Source organism: Emys orbicularis, chromosome 3 (assembly GCF_028017835.1).
Source record: "Emys orbicularis isolate rEmyOrb1 chromosome 3, rEmyOrb1.hap1, whole genome shotgun sequence".
In the NCBI taxonomy this organism is placed as follows: Eukaryota; Metazoa; Chordata; order Testudines; family Emydidae; genus Emys; species Emys orbicularis.
The window spans coordinates 148,511,156-148,535,016 of record NC_088685.1 but is presented as its reverse complement, the minus strand read 5'-3'; the positions used below and the strand labels follow the sequence as shown (position 1 = coordinate 148,535,016).

General features: G+C 40.5%; 1 protein-coding gene across 1 annotated transcript in view; it reads left to right on the top strand.

Annotated features, from left to right (window-relative positions):
- Positions 1-23,861, top strand: part of HEATR5B (HEAT repeat containing 5B) — a 93,154-nt gene that overhangs the window by 14,553 nt on the left and 54,740 nt on the right. Inside the window, exons 8-17 of the mRNA XM_065400371.1 lie at positions 4,660-4,909; positions 8,575-8,730; positions 10,211-10,461; positions 11,210-11,321; positions 12,968-13,120; positions 13,455-13,554; positions 14,611-14,720; positions 17,251-17,414; positions 19,879-20,054; positions 21,002-21,107. Of these exons, the coding sequence (XP_065256443.1) occupies positions 4,660-4,909; positions 8,575-8,730; positions 10,211-10,461; positions 11,210-11,321; positions 12,968-13,120; positions 13,455-13,554; positions 14,611-14,720; positions 17,251-17,414; positions 19,879-20,054; positions 21,002-21,107 (1,578 nt within the window). The remainder of the gene's footprint in view (positions 1-4,659; positions 4,910-8,574; positions 8,731-10,210; positions 10,462-11,209; positions 11,322-12,967; positions 13,121-13,454; positions 13,555-14,610; positions 14,721-17,250; positions 17,415-19,878; positions 20,055-21,001; positions 21,108-23,861) is intronic.

Sequence of the window (23,861 nt, the reverse complement as noted above, 5' to 3'; positions counted from 1 at the left end):
CCTCATGGTACTGTAGCAACTGAGATCTGCTGAGGTACTCAAGGTCCCAGTCACTTGGTTTAAAACAAATAGAGCTGGGCATCAGTATGGGTCCTCAACTCTGAAATACACTTCCTCCTGTAGTCAGCTTGCTAGAGCCCTGATCTGTTGAGGCTCAGTGCGCTACGCAAGACTCATTTGTTTTTCTCCAAGGGTCCTCTGCATATTCCAACTCTTTGAATGCTCTGACCAGTACAGCCGGAGTTATGGAATTCTAGCTAGCAGTTGCTGTTGGAGTGTTCATGTGCCTCCCTCACCCCCCCCCCCCCCGCCTCAGTGAACATTCCAGGGTGAGGGCATAAAAGGGGGGTGACTCTCCAGCTGCTTCAGTTCCTTCCAGCCGTCACCAGTTGAACAGATTAGGAACTGCTCCAGGGTGTTCCTAGATCTGTAGCTAGTTTGATCTAGTTAGTTCATAGTTTGGTAGTTAGTCCAGTAGTTAATAGTTTTGGTATTAGTATTATAGAGTAAGTTAGTTATAAGTTTTTTGGTGCAAAGGTGGTGGAACCAAAGACTAAAAACCCCAGATTTAAAATGTGCATATCATGTCTGGCTGTGTGTCCGGCATCTGACGCACATGCCAGATGCCTGGCATGTTGGAATGAGGGACGCTCCCTGTTGGAATGCTTGATTTGCTCAACCTTTTGCAACGTGAGCGAAAAAGAGAGAGTCAGAACAGCCTTCAAGCAATTTTACTACGAGAAGCTGTCAGCAAAACCATCCGAAACCAGGCAAATGCAAGGTTCATCGCAGAAACCAGTTTAGGCCTTGAGCGAATCTGCAAGGAAGAAAGATAAAGCTGCCTCCTCAGTACTCAGCACTGACGGATCCGGAAATAGGAAGGGTCTGAAGAGGAAAGCCTCTCCTACTGTGGTGTTAGCCTCTGTTTCCAGAGCCAATCCACAAGAAAAAGACTGACATTAGGGGGCGCATGAATGCTCTATCCTCATTGGTGCCAGCCTGTTTGAAAAGAGCCAGTCTGCGAGAGGGTCTTCAGGGAACCTACTGGGTATACAGATTCTTGAGGTAGAATCAGGAGATGTTCTTCTTCTTCCGATCCAATTCTGTTGGATCCAAATGAGCCGGATCCAAAAATTAAAGCTAAGGAAGGAGTGGTTTGCGGGAAAGATTAAGGATCTGATAACTGATATTGACACAGCACCACAACGCCAGGTACATAGATTGGGTCCATCTCTGACTCCGTCAGTGATTAACCCTTGTGTTGCAATTGAGCAGGACCTGGACATTTTCTTGGCACCAATTCAAAGGGAAGAGATGGAGAGTTGAAGAAGTCACGATTTCTCCATTGCTCCTACCAACTGAGGCTCCTTCTGTGCGAAAAGGCTGACCAATTGTACCAGTTCCCTCAGGAAGGTCTTGCTTTGTTCCATTCTCATTCCTTTTCTAATTTGTTAGTAGTAGAGGCTGCACTACTGATGTCGAAGGGTACACAAGTTTACCCTGCTGATAAAGAAGGGAAAAGACTGGATGTGTTTGGGAGGACAATATTTTCTTCAGCTCCTTTAGGTTTGTGAATAGTAAATTATGAAGCTCTCATCGCTAGATATCAATATCATTTATGGGGAAACTTTGTGACATTCCTGAATGCACTACCGGAGGAGCATAAAAGATTAATAAATGCTTTTTTAGTAGAAGGGCAACATGTGGCTAAATATCCATTGAGAGCAGCATTTGACTCTTTAGATGCATCAGCTAGAGCAATGGCTTCAGCTGTTGCATTAAGAAAACATGCTTGGGTAAGATCAGTGCGGCTTTCTCAGAAGACAAGGATGAGATTTGAGGATCTTCCCTTTGAAGATGGCTTGCTTAGTGCACAGTCAGATGACTTGCTAGGGAAAAGGAAGAACGACAGATCTACAGTTAGACCTTTGGAGTTTGATACAGCAACAGGATCATCTGCAGTTCCATTTTTCCTATACCAGAGACAATATCCACTTTCTTTGTCATTGGTTCCGTATTCCTATCAGAGGAAGAATTATTATTACCAACCTTGTAATACCAATAGAATAAAAACCAGCAGGATCTTATTAAGAGGGATAAGGCAAAGATGCCACATTTATTGTAAATATACTGATAAAGCAAAAGATAAAAGTAAACAACGTTGTTTGACTACTTATTTCTTATACACACACACACACACACACACACACACATATATATATATATATATATATATATATATATATATATATGTAGAGAGAGAGAGAGAGAGATTCATTCACACAGTCATTCATTCAAGTTCTGTATAGGTGTTATAGTTACCAGCCTAGAAGTTGCTCATGCCAAGTTACTGGCCAGGTATCTTGGTCATGAGAATGGAGCCGAGTCTGTGTCAGGTGCACCTGATGCTCCTGGAGGTTGGCAGCAGAACCAGAGACTCAAAGTCATCAGTCTTTAGAGTCCATTTTTATAGGGATTAATTCCTATGTTAGTCTATGGGAACTGTTTTATCCTGCTGTTGCTGACTCAATCAGCAGATGGCACATTTCTGTCCAAAGTGGCACATTCCTGGTGGCTCCACACTATCCAAAGTTTGTGTTTCTCATCCTTCCAGGTGATGGGGTGGATCCCAGTTTACCCTCAGGGGGTTGTCTGGTGGTCCTACTTGACACATTCTTCGGCCGATGGTTACTTCCTTTCTAGGCTGGCACCTCCCTAACCATTTATGTACATCAAGCATTCATCAACATACATTCCATATCTTAACCATATTTTAATTTACTGTCTCCACCACTTTCGGGGTGTGTGCTAATTCATTTGAGACTCCCGGCCCTTTAATCACAGAGGGTGGGGGTCTGTCCTAGGAGCCCTTGAATGAAGTGAAAGTCACTTAACAGCTTATAGTGTTTGTTTACATTGTATCAATTACTTCAAGAACAAAGTCAATTAACTTGTTTGTAAGTTTTACATAGTAATAAAGTATCTTTCACAGGATAGATATAATCAATGGTTTCTACAGACAGTAGCTTACAAGTTTTAACAGAAGACCCAAGAGATTTTTGTACTTGGTGAAACTGTTGGATTTTAAAGTGTGGGGGACAAATTATGAGGGGGTCACTGTCACTTGGGGGAATCACTGTTAGTACCTTCTTTTATATTCCTACAACCTCAACATCAATCCTCTCAACAACAGCAGCAAAACAAAAAGAGGTCATTTAAGCATCACAATAAGAAAGATAATCTTCAACATTGTTGTCTTCTGCAGTTCCTCCAAGATCACAAAGTTGACAAAAAGTCACAGCTACAAGTCAGCCTTGTTAGATTCTTCCCCCCCCCCCCCCATTTTAAGTTCTCCTCACACCATCTATGGGTCATCTTGATTATCACTTCAAAGTTTTTTCTTCTGCTGCTACTGATAGCTCATCCAATTGATTGGCCTCTTACAATTGGTATGCGTACTTCCACCTTTTCATGTTCTCTGTATGTATAAATATCTTCTGTCTGTGTGTTCCACTCTATGCATCTGAAGAAGTGAGCTGTAGCCCACGAAAGCTTATGCTGAAATAAATTTGTTAGTCTCTAAGGTGCCACAAGTACTCCTGTTCTTTTTGTTAGATTCTGTTATCCTCTGTTTGGGGAACCACCTGTCCCGTTTTTACCAGCAGTGGGAATTAATAACATTGGGTAGCTGGATTCTAGAGATTATTGAATGTGGTTATTTGGTACAGTTCAAATCCCCTTTTTTCACCAACCCCTCTCTCCTGTTCTATCGTCAATGAAGGACCTGGTTCATTTGGCTTTGCTCAGAGAGGATGAGTCTATTAAAGAGTCTAGTTTCTGCATGTTATCTCTAACTTCTATAATCTCTTCTCTGTGCCTTCAGGAGTGGTTTGCAGCTCTGGATTTAAGATGTGCATTTCCACATTTCAGTATGGCCATCTCACTGGAAATATCTCTGTTTCATTGTAGGAGAGGAGTATTTTCATATAAGGTCCTCCCTTTCAGTTTTTCTATAGCCCGAGAGTGTTCAAAAATGTCACTGTCGTAGCAGCATAGCTGAGAAAGCAGGGGATTTATGTATATCCCTTAACTTAACGACTGGTTAATAAAATGTTGTCGAAGGAAGAGACCCTGTTTCATGTAAATTCCAGTCTGGAATTGCGTATAAATTGGGAAAAATCACTCCTAAATCCAACTGAAAGGATCCCTTCCCTAGGGATCATATTGGACTCAGTTATAGCAAAAGCCTTTCTTTCCAGAAGAAAGGTTTATACAATTAAAATCATCTTTACATCTCCTACTGCAGTTTCCTCAACAGCCAATACTATTTTTATTCTATTTAATGGGTCTCTTAGCATCAGCTATATCAGAGACCCCGCATGCTAATCTTTGGAGGAGAGGTCTGCAGCACTAGCTAGGGAGAAATTACAAACCAGGCATAGACAATACACATTGCAAATTGGTAATTCCACAGTAGGAGTTAACAACACTGACATGGTGGACATGCAGTGTAAATGCGATGAAAGGTATACCATTCAGTTTCACTATGCCATCAGTAATATTTACCTCCAATGTATCTACTCTGAATGGGGGTCTCACTTAAACAACAGTATCCTTTTGTTTCTGTTTGCATTGAATATATATATCTTGTATTTGCAGGCATATGTTGTCTTTGTTACAACGCTAGGAGGCCAGTGGTTGGAGCGCAATTTTGCTACATTTTTGTCCCATGTCCTGGATCTGGTGTCCCATCCTCGTGCAACTCAGACTCATGTTGAGGCAGTATACTCTCGAAGATGTGTGTCCTTTATCCTGAGAGCAACCGTAGGCAGTTTATTAGGGGAGAAAGCACAGATTGCAGCTGCCAAAGATATTTGTCAAGCCATTGGTAAACAAATGAAGGCAGTGGGTAAGAAACTTTTTTCTATATTTAGAAAACAAGTGGAGCAAATCTTTAATAATGTTTCTTCTCTACTAGTGAATGATTACTGCAGTTATGCTGTTAAACTACTCAGCTGTTTTTTCCCCGAATCAGTTTGCAATGTTAAGTTATCCATACTAAAAATTTGGTTCTACTCTGAATAGTGATTCAGCACAAGTGGCATTGTGGAGAGTGGCATTTGTCATCCTGTCATCTAGTTTACAAGTAAAAAGATTTTTTTTTTTTTTTTCAAACTGCTATCTCAAAACTGTCTTATGGTCTCAAAAAATCAAGCTGGGTTCTTTCCTTCTTATGCATTATTACTTCTACTAATCGCACAGGTCATATTAGGCTCTAAAATAAACCCATGCATTCCTGAAATCTAATTTGATTTTACAGCTGTAATAACTGAGAGCATATTTTGAAGACAATGGAGTTACAAAAGATAAATGTGGTCATAACTTGGCTTGCAGAATCTTTAATTATTTGTGATAGTGTCTGAGAAGGAAAGATTCAAAGATCCCATGGAAAGTTTTACAGAGCTGGCAATTAAAATAAATAATTTTACTTATAAAATGAGAAAATATGGGCTGGAGATTGAGACAGTAAACTGCACTGTAACATTTTCACAGAATAATTTTTTCAGGGTATAACATCATAGTGAAAACTACAGTTAAGATTATATCAGAAATTTCATCAGAATTCCTGTTTCCATGGTCATAGCTGTCTGAAAAATTCTCCTTTTGGGGATGATACTTCTGTCATTGGTCTCATCTCAGAAATTACTTCCCCACTGTAGTTAGCAGAAAATTCCCTCAGAAATTTTAAATTATTGGAAGAGCAATAAATACTTTTTTCATCATTTTTGAGACATTTGATTTTTGTTCACCAATAATCCAAAAATGGCTGAACAAAGAAACTCCAAATTTTGCATTTCCTTATTTTGTAATCACCCCTTTGTTAGCTTTGTGGTGTGATGGAAATGAAGTTATGTGCCTGAAAAATCACTTCTGAGCATGCTCATTTGTTGTCTGTCAGTATTTGAATAGATGTCAATGTCCCCTCTGGTGTCCCTAAACCTCTGACAGTTGGAAACTGGGATTAGATGACTGGGATTGGAAAGGAATTTTCCCCTGAGTCAGATTGGCAGAGACCCTGGAGGTTTGTGCCTTCCTCTGCAGCATGGGACATGGGTCACTTGCAGGTTTAAACCAGTCAGTGCAGGATTCTATGTAATTTGAAGTCTTTAGATCATGATTTGAGGACTTCAGTAACTCAGCCAAAGGTTATGGGTCTATTACAGGGTGGGGGAGGTTCTGTGGCCTGCAGTGTGCAGGAGGTCAGACTAGATGATCATGATGGTCCCTTCTGGCCTTAGAGCAGGTATGGGCAAACTTTTTGGCCTGAGGGCCACATCTGGGTGGGAAAATTGCATGCAGGGCAATTGCATGCAGGGGGGAGGGATAGCTCAGTGGTTTGAGCATTGGCCTGCTAAATCCAGGGTTGTGAGTTCAATCCTTGAGGGGGCCACTTAGGGACCTGGGGCAAAATCAGTACTTGGTCCTGCTAGTGAAGTCAGGGGACTGGACTCAATGACCTTTCAGGGTTCCTTCCAGCTCTGTGAGATAGGTATATCTCCATATATGAAAAGGTAGGGCTGGGACAGGGGGTTGGGGTGCGGGCGGGAGTGTAGAGTGTGGGAGGGGGTGCAGTGTGCAGGAAGGGGATGGGACACAGGAGAGGTGCGAGGTGCAGCAGGGAGCTCAGGGCAGGGGGTTGGGAGGGAGGAGGTGTGCGGCAGGAGGCTCAGGGCAGGGGTTGGGGTGCAGGTGGGGTGTGGCAGGGGGTTGGGGCACAGGAGGGATGTGAGGTGCAGCAGGGGGCGCAGGGCAGGGGGTTGGGGTGCAGGGTGCAGAAGGAGTTCGGGGTGCGGGCTCCAGCCCAGCGCCACTTACCTGGAACAGCTGCGGGGTAGCAGCGGCACACACCGGGGTCAGGGCAGTCTTCCTGCCTACCCTGGCCCCGCGCCGCTCCTGGAAGTGGCTGGCACCATGTCCCTGAGGCCCCTGAGGGAGGGGGGGCAGAGGGCTCTGTGCGCTGCCCTCGCCTGTGGGTACCTCCCCCAAAGCTCCCATTGGCTGCAGTTCCCCCCAGGCCCTCTGCTCCCCCCACCCCCCAGGGACGTGGTGCTGGCTGCTTCCAGGAGCAGCTTGGGCTGGATCTGGCCCACGGACTGTAGTTTGCCCACCCCTGCCTTAGAGTCTTTGAGGGGATGGATCACTCGATAAGTTTCCCTGTTCTGTTCACTCCCTCGGAAGCTTCTGGCACCAGCCACTGTTGGAAGACAGGATAATGGACTAGATGGATCATTGTCAGACCTATTATGGCCATTCTTATGTTATCACAGTGTATATCTTCTTTGCCCAGCCTGAATAGCCTAGGGCTGCTGCTGAGATAAGATGCAGGAGGAAGAGTGGAAATGTCTCCTTGAAATACACCGAGCAGAAAGCACCAAATTACATTTCTGACTTTTTCTTTTATCCCATAGTTAAGGGTGTGGTTTCTTTTTTGTTATAAGCCTACTTTTTGCAACCCCCATATACATGTGCATGCAAATTCTTGAAAGAAACAAAATCTAAAACTCTGCATAAATATATTAAGATTACATTTTTATAAATTTGTATATATAGGTGTGTGTGTGTGTATATATCTATATCTATATCTATCTATCTATCTATCTATCTATCTATCTATCTATCTATCTATATATATATATATATATATATATAATAAACATATGTCCATATTTTCCTCTATAGTCACCTTTGCTATTTTAGAACTGCTCCTTTTCTGAGCTAAATGACTTTTGTAATTATTTCTAGTATCCAGAATAATTTCTGGTCATCCATTGTAAATGGGGCTTGGTTGGACTATTTACTTTGGCTTTTGCTAATAACCATAAAGATGTTAAATTTTGGGGGGATTTTTTTGCCATGTCATTGTAGGTAGAAAACTTGTGGTTGCATTTGCATTTTTAAGGCTGTTGCCAAAACTAAATAGTCTCTGTCCAGCTTCTGTAGTGATTCTTATCTGTATTCAAGTGTGAGTCAAGTGACAGAGTTTAGTAAGGTTTCAGAGTAGCAGCTGTGTTAGTCTGTATCCGCAAAAAGAACAGGAGTACTTGTGGCACCTTAGAGACTAAGGCCTTGGCTACACTGGCAATTCACAGCGCTGCACTTGCTGCGCTCAGGGGTGTGAAAAAACACCCCCCCTGAGCGCAGCGAGTGCAGCGCTGTAAAGCGCCAGTGTAATCAGCGCCTGCAGCGCTGCACGCTCCCTCGCAGCGCTGCAAGCTATTCCCCTCGGAGAGGTGGAGTACATACAGCGCTGCGAGAGAGCTCTCCCAGCGCTGGCGGCGCGACTACACTCGCGCTTCACAGCGCTGCCGCGGCAGCGCTGTGAATCTGCGAGTGTAGCCAAGGCCTAACAAATTTATTTGAGCATAAGCTTTCATGGGCTACAGCCGAAGAAGAAGAAGTGGGCTGTAGCCCACGAAAGCTTATGCTCAAATAAATTTGTTAGTCTCTAAGGTGCCACAAGTACTCCTGTTCTTTTTAGAGTTTAGTAAGATACTTGATTTTCTTTGTTTGCAGAAGCGGTTGTGAATGATACTAACGGGGAAAATAAATCCGGAGCTGCTGATGTAGCTGCAAGCCAACATGTGATGGTGTGTGCCCTTCAAGAACTAGGTAGCCTGGTTCAGAGCCTGAATGCCACTGCATCGCCACTCATACAAGAACCCTCTATAGGTATGTGGATGGAGTTCAGCAGCTCTATATAGCAGTTCAAAAGACATTTTCATCAGTTATATGGAACACGGTTAAAATCTGGCAAAATATAATGGATAAATAATCATTTAAGAAACACGGTATCTTCCTCAGGGTGAAATTTTTTAGGAAAGTTAATTGAAAGTGGCCTAGCTGTTGCTGAGAAAAGGGAAAATAAGTTGTTTTGCTCATGTTAAATTTTTTTTCCGTAAAGTGGTTTTGTTGAGAAGCTCTGGTGTCTCCGTGCTTTGTAGCAAGGGGAGGGAGTCATCTTTGTGCCAGGGATGTGCCTAGGGTGACTAGATTTCCCGATTTTTATAGGGACAGTCTCGATTTTTGGGCCTTTTATATAGGCTCCTATTACCCCCCCACACCCTGTCCCGATTTTTCACACTTGCTGTCTGGTCACCCTAGATGGGCCTTTTGCTGTTCCCAGGAAAAACTGCCCAAATTTGGCCAAATTATAAGCCTTTGAAAAAGCTCAGTTTGCATATGTTCAGTGGAGAGTTGTTAGCATTTAACAGGTAGATTATCTGAAAAGTGTCTGTACTGAGCATGCTGCAGTGCAGGGGCTTTGCAGGATTTTCCCTGCAGTTGCTTCTCTTAGCTACTGAGGGGTACTGTGGTGTTGAGCATAGGAACTAAGGGCAAGAATACTCACTCCTGTGCTCTCAGTGCTCCCCTTGCTGGCACCCAAGCACTGAGAAGAAGGAAGACACCTGACTCAGATACTGTGGGGATAAGAGCTGGACATGGGGGTGATGGAGGGAGTAAATTGGGACATGGAGCCTATTGGAGACTTGGCTGGCAGGTGACAGAAAAAGTGGGAAATGGTGGGGGAAGAGAGACGGGGACTGGCTGGTAATGGAGACTGGGATGAGGATCCTAGGGGAAGAGACAGGGCCTGGCTATATGAGGAGGGTGCTCTTGAGACTAGGATGAAGAGTTCAGTGGTTGGGGGAGGGGAGAAGACAGGACTGGGATGAGGTAGAAGAGTCTATGACCCCTAGAGCACACTCCTATCCAGAACCTGGAATGGAACCTAAGATTTCTGAATCTTGCCATATCTCTGTCATCAAATATCTGTGAAACCTACTGGCAAAATGTGTGTCTCATCCCCCTCTAGTGGCTGTTTAGGATGACAGCCTACTGGTGCTCTGTCACCCTGAACTGGAGTGTCAGAGGCCTGTATTGTGGATCTAAAGGTTCCAGTCTTTCTGATGAACTATTTGAGGATCAGTATGAGGCCATGTGATAGAATTTATATCAGTTTATTTTTTAAAAACATAGGAAATAACGCACACAAAATGATGTTAAAAGAAAATTAAGGTTGCAAAATCAAGCACTCAGAAGTTAGGAAACACCAGAATTAAGGCTGCCTCTGCAACGTTGAGTTGGCCCCCTTGTAGATATACATTGTGATAGTCTTTAATGACATGATCATGTATTGTTTTTTCCACAGGGCTATTGGAGACAGTAACCTCAGTTCTTCTTCATCCAAGCATGGCTGCTCGGCTAGCTGCTGCATGGTGCTTGCGCTGTGTAGCTGTGGCATTGCCTTTTCAGTTGACTCCATTTCTGGATAGGTGCGCTGAAAGGCTCAACAATCTGAAGACCTCACCAGAAGCAGTTAGTGGCTACAGTTTTGCAATGGCTGCTTTACTAGGTGGAGTGCATCAGTGTCCCTTAGGTATTCCTCATGCGAAGGGAAAAGTGAGTTGATGATGAAGAACGTTTAATCTCTGGAATTGTACTATAGTGAAAGATATTTGTATTGAGAAATAAATGTTCCAACTGACTGCGGGACACTGACCTTTAAAACATCGTTGAAACCTAACTAATGACTGATAAAGAACAAAAGTCATTTTTTGTGTGCTTTTAGTTATTGTTTCACAGCTTTGTTTTCTCGTTGTGATTTCATTAAATTCTGTTTCAAGAATCAATTGATAACACAGACAAGTTGACTGTATCAGCATTGCACATACATAGGAGTAGATAACCTGCCTAAAAAGTAATCTGGTCTTTACAAAATGTTAGATTGTTTATTTGAGAACATTTTAACATACAGTAGAGCAGGGGTAGGCAACCTTTCAGAAGTGGTGTGCCGAGTCTTCATTTATTCACTCTAATTTAAGGTTTCGCGTGCCAGTCATACATTTTAACGTTTTTAGAAGGTCTCTTTCTATAAGTCTATAATATATAACTAAACTATTGTTGTATGTAAAGTAAATAAGGGTTTTAAAATGTTTAAGAAGCTTCATTTAAAATTAAATTAAAATGCTGAGCCCCCCCAGATCGGTGGCCAGGACCCAGGCAGTGTGAGTGCCACTGAAAATCAGCTTGTGTGCCGCAGGTTGCCTACCCCTGCAGTAGAGCATGTGTAATAGGTTACTTTGTGGCAGCTTCCTTAGCCGATTTAACTTATATTTGAAATCTATTACTCTTTATCCTGTTGTTGCAGATGGTAGTCAGTATTGCTGAGGATCTGTTACGAACTGCTGCTCAAAATAGCAGACTGTCCTTACAGCGCACTCAAGCTGGGTGGCTTTTACTTGGTGCGCTTATGACTTTAGGTTTGTACTAGTAGTTGCTTTTTATTTTAGTTATATTGTTTTAATTCTTGTCCAGCATTTGTAATGCATCTGTTGTGGTAAATACACTTTGTGCTGGAGCAATCAAAAACCTAGCACAAGATTATTTATTCTAGGGGGGAAATTACTCTGTTTGTATAGCATCATGTTCATAATTCAATAGTTAAATTTTCATTTATCCCTTTTTAAGTTAAACTGGAGTGGTATACTGATGCTTTTATATAAGCTGATTTACCATACCAGATCACATTTTTCTGTTTAGTTCTGCATTTAGCAATAGCAAGTAGCTGATGCCTTGGAGGAAGGCAACCCCCCTCTACCCCATTCCATAATTAATGTGCCTTACTTAATTATATAATGCTGTATACAGACAGAAGGAATTCTTTATTGCTTTTATAAATATGAGATGTGATTACCCATCTCAGTATCTCATCTTTGTGGAACAGTATAAATAATTATAACTGAACAACTACAGATCTTAATGGTCTTAATTATCTAGTTGTCTTTTTAAAATCCAACCCAGTATTTGACTCTGACCTTCTGTGGCATTGCATTCTGCAAATTGATCATACACTGAGAGGTTTTAAATATCCTCTCTTTGAATTTTAGTGATCCAGTAACAATTTTCTAGTTATATTATGACACAAGGTGAAAAGGGGACAGATATCTATTCACTGTTCTCAATCAGGTTCTTTCTCAAGTCTATTCTTTTTGCTCTAAGTAATCCTGCGTTTTGCAAACTTGTTGTCATATGTGAGCCTTGAAATACATTGAACTATCTTGGTTGCCCTTCTGGGGACTTTTTCTGTTTTCTTTAAAAAAAAAAAAAAAAGAGTTTGCAACAGTGGATTTTATGCCCTCCAGAACTTTTTCTAATACGTTTTGAAAAACTTACCGTTAAAGCTAGATACTTAAAAACTAACTGGTAGTTATTAACTTTGTTTGTTTGTAATGTGAACAGTTTAGCTTAGTTAAAAGAACATGTCTTGCTCAAACTGAGAATACGATGAAAAACAAAAATATAGACTGGTTGTAGAAGTCACTAATATATTATTATAAAAACATCCAGGTTTTTAAAGGGACATTGTCTCTCTAATATCCTGGGACCAATATAGCTACAACAACACTGCAAACAACTGTTTTATTGGTTATTTTAATTCATGGAAACATATATATTAGCCTTAGGTTCTGCAGAGTCTTGTTTATACAAATGCTAAATTTGGGGGCAAATTTAAGTTGACAATGTGGATGAGGTAAAATCTTTTATTAGACCAACTTCTGTTGGTGAAAGAGACATGCTTTCGAGCTACGCCTCATCTATCTTGTCTCTCTAATAAAAACAGTTGTTAGTCAACAAATAAAAATACCCTTGCAGTTTATTTACAGCACTTTAAACCTAAAAATGAGAATGACCTTTATTTTTCATTGTTCTAGCAGGAGGAAATGCAAAAAGTAAGCAATCAGCAAAAAGTAATTGTATTCAGAAATCTCTATTGCGTTGCAGTTTATTTTAGTCTTAAGTTATTAAGACTAAAATAAACTAAAATAAATTGAAATACCCTTATTTTTTATTATATTGAACATTATAATTAGATGCTGCAATTTCAGATAAACATTTCCTTGGCTAGGTCCTTCAGTTGTTCGGTACCATCTACCTAAGATGCTGCTGCTATGGCGAAATGTATTTCCTCGTTCTCTAAAGGAGCTAGAAGCAGAGAAAGCCCGAGGAGACTCTTTTACCTGGCAAGTAACATTGGAAGGTCGTGCTGGAGCTTTGTGCGGTAAGAATCACAAAGAAGTGGTGAAAGTTCATGTCCTGTTTCATTAGATGTATGCTAATTTCAACATCACAAATAACATACTCATACAGAGAATTTGTAATTCACCTCTTTCTATCAAAAAGTAATTGAAAAAGCATGCACAAAACTTGTTACATAATTAATTTTTTTCAGTGTGTAATCTTACTAATTGTTTTATGACCTATGAGTTAATTAAAATGTGATTAAACGTTTTCTTTTTTGATATCCTGTTAACATCTGTAGCTTGGTTACTTGCTGAAATTTATTTCCATTTCTATTGCAATTTAACTTTGACTGAAATGTTTTACATTGATAGCTATGAGGAGTTTCGTTGCTCACTGTCCTGAGCTCCTTACTGAAGATGTGATCAGAAAATTAATGACACCTATAGAATGTGCCATGACAATGATGTCACAGTAAGTAGACAGCTTTTAAAATTCTCTTCCTTTCTGCATAATTTTTAAAGGGACAGTCTGAGGCTAAAAATGCCATTGTTAAAACAATCTTTGCTGCTATTACAAACAGTGGCTTACATTATCAAAATGGAAAAAAAAAAATCTAAGTTGTCCCTGTTTCAGGTCTGAGTTTTACTTTTCATTGAGCCTGGATATTGAAATTGGTTCAGTAAGTTTCACTTGTATTTCTAGTTAGCATGAGAAACTACAAGTAAAACTGTGACCTTATGTTGCAGTCCTTGGATTGCCCACAGAGCAATGCTCATTTCTTTTTCTTGAAGTAAGATAGATTTTTTTTTTTTTTTTTAATTTCATGAAAACACTTATTTTGTTCTTTTGTGATAAACTTTTACAAAACATAACTTATATTTGGGGCCTGTTTTGACTTCTCTTTAGAGAGACAAGGTAGGTCTGGGAAAGAAGAAGAAAAAGAGCTCTATGTAAGCTTGAAAGATTTTCTCTCACCAATAGAAGTTGGTCCAATAAAAGATATTACTTCACCCACCTTGTCTTCCTAATATTTTGGGACTGACATGGCTACAACAACACTGCATACAACAATTGACTTGGCTTCGTCATTTTAAACTCCCTTTTTGATTTTGGATTTCCAGCTCAATAAATTCTTGATTCCTTAGTCCCTTCGCAAGGAATAAGAACATCAAGAAATTAGAAGTAAAAATGAAGTTTGTTAATAAAAGTGGCCTATTATACAATGCAATAGATGAAAAGGTTTTAAATGTACATTACGGAAAACAAAACAAAAAAAGAAATTTAAAGTAGCAATAGTTTACTAATGTATTTTGATCTGCTCTTTGATTTGTACGAGGTTAAAGATGCTCTCAGTACTGTTACTTCTGAAAACAAATTAATAATCTGAGTAACTTTATTCAGAATAGTTTTCTGAGCAGTGTACTGTTATCTCAACTACCACTTACTTTAAAAACATTCGTAAATGCCCTATATCATAACATAATTAATGCTTGATTGTACATAACTCTCTTCTTTTTCACACTGTAGCATTCCATCGGTAATTAAAGCCCATGGAGCTCATCTTAAAGCTAGCGCAGCTATGGTCCGTTTAAGACTTTATGACATTTTGGCTTTGTTACCTCCAAAAACTTATGAAGGTAAATAAATATATATTTTTAAAGGGAGTTACCAAATAAGAAAGTGTAGTTATGCCTTTTGATGGATTCTTTGGTGGGTAAGGCTTAGATCCAGGCCAGTTGAAAAGAAATCATTGTTTCAAAATCTTTACAGTACAGCTTAAATATTTAAGATCTAAATTAATGGTTAAAAGAGTTCAAAGGTGTGACAAATCTTCCATATGTATTTGGTTTATTATTTCTGTTAACACAAAGCAATTGAATTTCTGTGATTTCAGTGCAAATACAGGGCTAAGAAGATCCCATGTCATTGTTTCAAAATAAAAGATAACATTAGTAAGATAAAAATGGAAACTCTAGAGGATGAAGAATATAGTATTAGAATTTTAAATATTATATTATCAGTTTAGATGCATAATTTGTATACTGCATAGTACAGCACAACACATACAGTGTATGTAATGTATATGTACAGAAGATAAAGTTCCAATTTGTAGAGTTTTAGGAGAATTTTAGTTTGTAGTATTTTATGTTTTATTTAACAAATACAATAAACTGATATAAAGAGGCAGATACAGAATGATATCTTAAGGCTCATACACCAAGGATAGAGAAAAGATTCATTTCGTGGTTTTAAGTTTATGGTTTCCTAGTCTTTAACATTAATGCAGTTCTAGATTGATATACATAGTGGATAAAAATCCATAGTTAAAAAAACCTTAAAAATTAAAATTGGATATTTTTCTTTAAATTGGATCCTTTAATTTACATTAAATACAGATTTATTTTTTTAAATAAACATTTAAAATTAAATTTGAAACTTTGAAAAATTATGTTAAGGCCTAAATTTATATAATTTATTACAATCATTTAAATTAAATTAAAAAATAATATTAAGCAGTACATGTTTGCTGCTTAAGTTTTAAAGAAAGTCAAACCACTTAACTGGGGAAGTCACTGGCTAAGCATGTGGAACCAGAGTTTACTGAAGTGTAAAACCAACTTTTGACAGCCTTTTCTGCAGTGCAGAGTGAATATTTTCTTCATTTCTGTTTATTCAGCTAGGTTAGTTCAATGACTACTTCATTCAAAGTTAAGAAACCAATTGGGAAAGCAGGAAAGCTTGTTTTCCTCTTTCATTCTGTGAATAGAAACTAGGTGTGAAAGGATGAGATCTACTAGTTCTAAAATCTTGAAGGACATGTTGACCAGAAACAATCACTGCAGTTCTCTGATTACAGATTCTTTGTTTAATAAATCAGTTAGTATTAAATGCAAAACATGATTTGATAAACTTTTTTTCTTATGTATCCTGCACATTTAAGGTAGTCTTATTTAACTACTACTAATAAATACATAAATACAAATTAAAATGCTGTTATTATGCATATTTAGTTGAATTTGAATTTCCATCCAAATAGACCTTGACGCAAATCACAAGTAAAAAATTAGTAATCATCTAGTAAGTAAATGCACCATTCACGATAATAAAAAATGTAAAATTTAGGAATCTGAAAAATGTAAGTTAAGATATATAACTGCTTACATGAATGTGTATAGGTATACATCCTCTTGCTTAGCAAAAAGAAATCTGGTATAAAAGTTTTATATTTAGTTGCAAATCAGCATGCTTTAATGGTCACCCACAAATGGAGAAATAACTAAAAATTTAAATGGAAAAACAAGATTAAAATCTGTTATTTAAATTAGTGTTTCCTGTTTGCTGATTAAAATCAGCTTTGATTTAAATCAATCCAAACTGTGGATGTATAAAATATATTGATTTCAAGTGTTCAAAAGGTTAGCGTCATTAAGTTGACATCTAACTTGTAAATGTAAATGTAACTGCACTTAGGACAAAATGTTTATTTTCTTATTTACGTGTGTGAATTTTCTCAGAGAATTCTAATGAAGGATCATTTATTCAGTTTAGATTCCCTAAATGTTAGAAAGTACGCACAGTCCTTGAGGAAATAAATACACTCAAACATTAAAATGATTTTGTATTTTTCAAATGCGCCATATTTTCTGGTCCAAAAGAAGTTGTTTGTATTCTATTTTTTTTTCATTCTGCATGTCAGTAATTCAGAGTTTAATAAGCTTAGACATGCTAATATATTACATTATGAAACAAGTCTATTAGATCAATATTAGTAGATGGGGCAAAGAGCAATAGTACATTTGTTTTCTGTGGCAATATGATGTTTACAAAAATAGACTCTGATCATGCAAATACTTATGCATGTGAGTAACTTTATGTGAACTCAGTGGGACTCATATGCATAAGTGTTTGCAAGATTGGGATCTTGATCTTGTAGGAGCCAGCATGATGCACTGGGTGAGGCACTGGGCTTTGGAGTCAGGGGTCCTTTCTGGGTTCTGTGTGCAGGTCTGCCACTGACTCTGTGCTAATCAAGTTTACTGCTCTTTGCCTCAGTTTTCCATCTGTAAAATGAGAATAATGCTACTTGCCTGCATTTGTAAAATGCCTTGAAGTCTATGGAAGAGCCAAGAATTATTACTAGGTTTAATGTACAGTTCTGTTTTCTAGGATCATTTAATGCACTCCTTCGGGAGCTAGTGGCAGAATTCACTTTGACAGACAATTCTGCTAATACAACTACATCGCTGCTTAGATCTCTTTGCCATTATGATGACAGTGTTCTTCTTGGCTCTTGGCTGCAGGAAACAGATCATAAATCAATTGAAGATCAGGTAACAAAAAAAATCAGTAATAAAATTCCTCTTATCCTTGGTTCTATTGAATAAAATCTTAAAAACTGAAACTGCACTCTTACTATGGATCTGGAAGACCAGTGTAATTCTACTGATTTCCAAGCTTGTCTCAAAGGATTTTACAGGTTTTAAAGCCTGCCATATGCAGTGTAAATTTCTGGTAAAACTAGCTACCAAAAAAATAAAATAAAAAAGAGATCAGTAGAGAATATCATTGCACAGTTTATAAAGTTGTGGTTAGTCAACTATCCTTGCTTTTAAAAGGTGAATTAAATCTTTCTAGATTTAGCAATAAGTCCCATAATTTTTTCCCCCCAGCTGAGGTATTATAAAATGCAAAAGAAGCAGAATTTATAATGGAACTGTTGTCACAGTATGTACATTGCAACTAGTGTTATACCAAAAAGGGACTTTTTTTTCTTCTTAAAGCAACAGTGTGAAATCATATCCTTCCATCTGGATGGTGACGTACAAAGTCTTATTAGGAGTAGGAGGAACTTCTTACATTTTTGAAGGAAATCTGTTTGGCTATTGGAAACATTTATAGGCAGGTGAAAAATAAAATAATTGGGGAAATTTTTCTTTTGAAGACCCTTTTAATGAATTTTTGCAGATAATCAACTCTTAACATTGGTCCAGTTGTGTTTTGTGCCAGACATCACTGGAAGAAAGATAAGACACTGGGAATGTTATTTAACTAGGCCACAACTTTATTAGTCAAATGCATCTGGGAAATTATCTGGCAATAACTCAACCAGTGCACGGGTCATCAGTGCCACCTAGAAGAGAGCTGTCCTCAGTGCCCTCCCCTCTCTTCACTCAAAACTTTTATCCTGGTCTCAACATTAATGCTGGGACTCCAATAGCTTCCTCTTGTACAAAGTTTAAAGGGGGGAAGGGGAAGGGGCTTGATCCTTCACTGTACCAGATGTTAGGAGGCCCAGCTCCATTGCCCACCTTTAGGGGATATGTTTCCTGTAATTCTGGTCCCAACTCCTCTGTTTTAGGCATCTGTCAGGCAGGGGCGCTGGAACAGTTTGTATAGTGGGGGTGCTGAGAACCATTGAACCAAACTGTAAGCCCTGTATATGAATGGAAACCATTTCAAACCTAGGGCTGCAGCAGCACCCCAGAAACCCTAGTTCCAGCATTTATGCTGTCAGGTTGCGACAACATGAACTCTATTAACCTAACCTGCCCACATAGTCCCTGGACTGCTGAGGGGAAGGTGAAAATACCTCTCTGTCCAGGTCAATCTGGCAGTGTGGGAAAAACTCCTCAGCCCCTAAAAGGTGACTAGTATGATGCCCACAGCTGCCCCCAAAACCCAGCCCTAGCCTAATATTCAGGGGGAAGGGGATCTGTTGCTCCCAGAAGTAGAATGGTACACTGGGTGGAGGTAAGGGTTTATAAACCCTCCCCTTGGGTGCACAGGAAGCAATGACTGGATTGAAAGGTACAGTGGAAGCCCAAGTCAGTTAGGATGCCTCCTCCCCCTTCTCAAGCCCACAAGGAAGCTGAGCTCCCATGTGGAGTGGGAGGGGAAAGGACCTTCTTTCCCTTGCTGGCCCAGGCTAACCCTCCTCACCTTTGAGGCTATTGGGGTGAGCAGTCTGTTTTATTGTCCCACTCTTCTCTATAAATTTGCGTTCCAATACTTGCATCCATACATCCTTGTCTTGGAATTGCATGTCCTGATCAATGAAACCTAGCACTGTTCAAAGCTTTTAATGTTTGGAGCTGCATGCATCCTACTGCCTGCATGGAACTACAATCTAAGCACTGTATAAAGAGGCATGAAGAGGTCTCAGTGACTACTCAGTTTCTGTTTGATCTGCCTGCCCAGGAGACAACAGAAGCACTAGCCTCAAACTATATTTCATACATTATTTATCACTTAAATAACAATAAATACTTGATATGAGAAAGTTCACCTTTTTTTCACTTATGGTTGCTGCTGTTTGATGGCATACCTGGATAAGAGGGTGAGTTTAAAGAGATGTTTATATTATGTCACAGAAGTCAATTTCTAGAACACAAATTGATCTGTTTGGGGAATCATTACTCCTTGAGTTGTTACAGGATTTACGCTGCCTTTCCGCCTCTAGCACAGGCTGAGGAAATGACGATTTAACCTTTTGCCCTGAAATACCTCTTTGTGTTCACTGCTTCCAGAGCAGCTGTCAGAACCAAATTTTGTCACTGTCTTTAATTCACCCACCTCAGCTGTACCAAGGGTGACTGAGACTGCTCACACCAAGCTGTTAGCTGCTTTGAACGTTCTGGGATTTGCCTGGCATTGCATGTAGGAGTGTAGTTAGAGAATTCTAACTGCTGGTGAGTAATGTAGTTTTAAGTTGCTGCATATGTAGTTTGGTTAGTTCAGTATAAGTATGTGCAAATATGTATTTAGAAGGTATTAATATCTTGTGGTTATTTGTAGCTTCAGCCAAACAGTGCATCTGGAAGTGGAGCTTTGGAGCATGACCCGTCTTCCATTTATTTGCGCATCCCAGCTGGTGAAGCTGTGCCTGGCCCCCTTCCCCTGGGAGTATCAGTCATTGATGCCTCTGTGGCGCTCTTTGGTGTGGTTTTTCCTCATGTTTCTTACAAACACAGGTCGGTCTAAGTTAATGTGCAATTCAGTATATGGTTGTCTTTCCTTTTTTAATTTAATGGGATTATAGTTCTCTCAAAAAGTCAATCTACTTCTGGTGTTCCGTTCTCTCAGTGGGTTCCATATCACATGTACTCACGTTAGAAGTAAAAGATTTTTTTTCCTAGTTTACAGCCCTGAAAATTCAACTTAATGTGTGGTGAGGTCATTTTTATAATTGATTTAAGGTGTATTAGCATGCAGAACACTTTGCAGTAATTCAGCTTTGCAGTGGCATGGATAACTATGACAAAGTCTATCTGCATCTGAATGAAAAGACTCTGTAGCCTACGTGCCAAACCACTGCTACCCGAATAGGGATCCTGCTGGCTCTATTCCCTTCTATTCCTGGCATCTCTAGGGGAAAGGTGAGGCACAAAGCCAGTTCATATTCTCCTCCCCTCCTCTAATTTCTCAGCAGCATGTAGGTGGAAGGAGAGAATGTGAATTACACTTTGCACTCTCCTTATTCCCGGCATTGTCTCTAAGGCGGAGGATATTGCGGCAAGTGAATTTTTCTTCTCTCCTGTCCCCACGGTTCTGGTCATACTGCAAAGTCTGTCTGCAGTCGCTGTTTCTTCTAAGCAATCATTTCTTCTGAAATGACAATCTCTTGCTTGTGGCTGAGTTCAAGGCAGAGCCAGCAGAGAGCCAATCAGAGGTCTTTACCCCCTCTGCCTGGCAGCATGTTCTCAGGCCACCAGGTGAGACAGGGAAAGATTTTCATAGGGCCCAATACATTCTGCAGCCAAATAGCAGAATTCACAGGACTTTGTTTAAACCCTTCTACTACTTTTTTTTCCCCTCTTTTGCATTGGTCTTTTTCCCTTTAGGCAAAATTTAGTGTCTTTTCAGTATGTTTTTTGGAAGAGTGTCTCTCTTAGTGATGATGTTAATTGTTCTTTTGTAGGCTACAAATGTTGGATCACTTTGCTGAATGTGTCAAACAGGCTAAAGGTGTCCGCCAACAAGCTGTGCAGCTTAATATCTTCACTGCTGTTCTCAGCGCATTGAAGGTAAAACTGCGTAAAAATTTGTAACTGACAGATACTAAAATTCTCAGATTTATAGACTTTTATATATAATGTTAAACACAAAAACTACATTAAAAGATCATTACTACGGTTGCAAAATCAAGCACTCAAAAGTTAGGAAAAGCCAGAATTAAGGTTGCCGGTGCATTCTTAATTGGGCTCCTTTGTGCATGTGTGTTATGATACTGTCTTTAACTACATGATCACATATTATTTCCCTGCCTATAATTTGGGGGGAAGGGTGTTTTTCCTAAAGTGACTTGATTCTTTTTCTGAGTGGTAATAGTATATTCCTTGTCCTTCACATATTTGAGGACCAAACGGGCTGCTGCAGTCATCCAGCATTTTCACTCCCATCCAGTGTGTTAAGATGTGATTTTGCTGCTACCTTGATTAGAAAAAGAAAAATAGTTTCAAAATTTTCTTCATATAGCTAAAATGTCCTTTAATTTAGTGACTGTTGCAGTGCAACCCACTGACATACCACCTAAAATTTTCAGCTTTCCAGTCTGATGGAGTTTGATCCTGTGGTGAGGGGAGCCTCCCCTGCCTGGGTGTCCTAGGTAAAGCTAACTCTAATTCAGTAACACTGGTATATCTTTTTTTTTTTTTTTTGACATCATAATGACAATGCAGGTTAATGGGTTGACTCCCCTCTCTTGTGAATTAGGTAGGATGCCAAATGAGACTTCCATTTTAACTCTTTCCATTCAGCTAGCTCCAGCCCTTTTGTGTCTCTTTCCCAGTTTGTATCCTGCCTTTACGGACGTCAGTAGCAACTGTAGCAGCCAGGTTGTTTTGGTGGGCCCTCTTTGGTTTTTGTTCAGCAGCCTCTTCCTTTTAGGCCCGAGGTGGGCAAACTTTGGCCCGCGGGCCCGCAGGACCATCCTGCCTGGCCCTTGAGCTCCCGGCCGGAGAGGCTAGCCCCCAACCCCTCTGCTGCTGTCCCTCCTCCCTCGCAACCACGCTCCCGCGCGGGAAGCACTCTGGGCAGCGGGGCTGCGTGCTCCTGCAGGGCAGCGCGGCAGCGTGTCTGGCTCCGGCCAGGCGGCGCGGCTGCCAGACATGCTGCTCTGAGCGGCATGGTAAGGGGGAGGGGAGTGAGGGGGTTGGATAAGGGGCAGGGAGTCCTGGGAGACAGTCAGGAAGCAGAGGGCGGTTGGATGGGGCAGAGGTTCGGGGGGGGAGGTCGGGACGGGGAATAGGGTGGGTTGGATAAGCGTGGGAGTCCCGGGGGGCCTGTTGGGGGTGTGGATAGGGGTCGGGGCAGTCATGGAGCGGGGGGGTTGGATGGGGGTGGGGTCCCGGGGGGGGTTGGATAAGGGGTAGGGGTCCCAGGAGGGGGCAGTCAGGGGACAAGGAGCAGGGGGGGGGGGGTTGGATGGGTCTGGAGGTTCTGAGGGGGGCAGTCGGGGGCGGGAAGTGGGAGGGATTGGATAGGGGGCGGGGGCCAGACTGTTTGGGGAGGCACAGCCTTCTCTACCCGGCCCTCCATACAGTTTTGCAACCCCGATGTGGCCCTCGGGCCAAAAAGTCTGCCCACCCCTGTTTTAGGCTATATTCACACTTCAAACTGGGGTATGATTCTCATCGAGTTAGCGCAAGTGTGTGCACATGAGCAGGAGAATCATGCCCCTAGCTCAAAATGTAGACATAGCCTTAGATTAATACTTTTAATTGTAACTCATTAATTTTTGCTTTTCTGTTGAGAAGATCATTTCCCTCCTTCACATGGAATATTAGGATGAGAAGAGTCATGAATACACTTAATGCAGTGGTCATGTTACATCCAGTTTCTTATGACCACTCTGCAAGCCCTGACATTCTGCCCCAGGCTCTCACAGAGCACTTGTTTTCACAGTTCTTCAAAGTAGTTGACTGCAGCAGTGGGAGTACAGGGTACTCCAAAGAGGGATTCCTTGGGGGCACGTTTCACAGGTGCAGAGACTGGAAGATAAACAGTCTTCAAAGTAAGGATTTTTCTACTTCTTACAGACAGTCCACTCCTAGTAAACCTGAAACTTTTTCCCTGCGGGTAACAGATTGCTTTGCTGACTTTAGCCCTCTCCTGCTGAGATTTCCTCCCCCTACCACACACACTTTAAATTGTGGTGTACTGATTTTGATGCCACAGCCTATCAGGTCAGTTCATTCTCTTCAGCATCCAGTAACCTATTTGCCAGAGGGATGGGAAATCATACCATTGTTGTTCCTCTGACCGTGTACGCCCTCTGTCTCCTGGTACTGAATAGATTTTGCTCAGAACTCCGTGAAGATGAAAGTCAGTGTCATCAGGTTGTGACGTTGTGCAGTCTATATGGTTTTATAAAAACTTGATAATAAGTCAATATAATGTAACTGGGATAGTTTTAGAGAAAATACGGTAATAAGTGAATGTAACGTAACTGGGATATGCTTCATGCAAAAGGTCTCTTGTAAGGTATCATTACAAAGCTTATAATCTACTGAGTATGATCATCTGATTTGTATAAATGTACCACTCTTGTATCTAAAACTAGAAATATAAAATGTAACTCTGAGGGCCTATTGTAATTATGTAAAGTGTGGGCCATTAATGATGGTTTGGAATCTTGATGACTCCCATTGTCTGCAGATGGCTGTTTACCTGTGAGTCTCCCTGTATATGTGTGTGCTGGCAAGTGAGTAATGAAGTCTTGCAGTGACATGTGATCATGTCACCTGAACTGGAATCCATCTTTAACCTGGTGCTTTTCC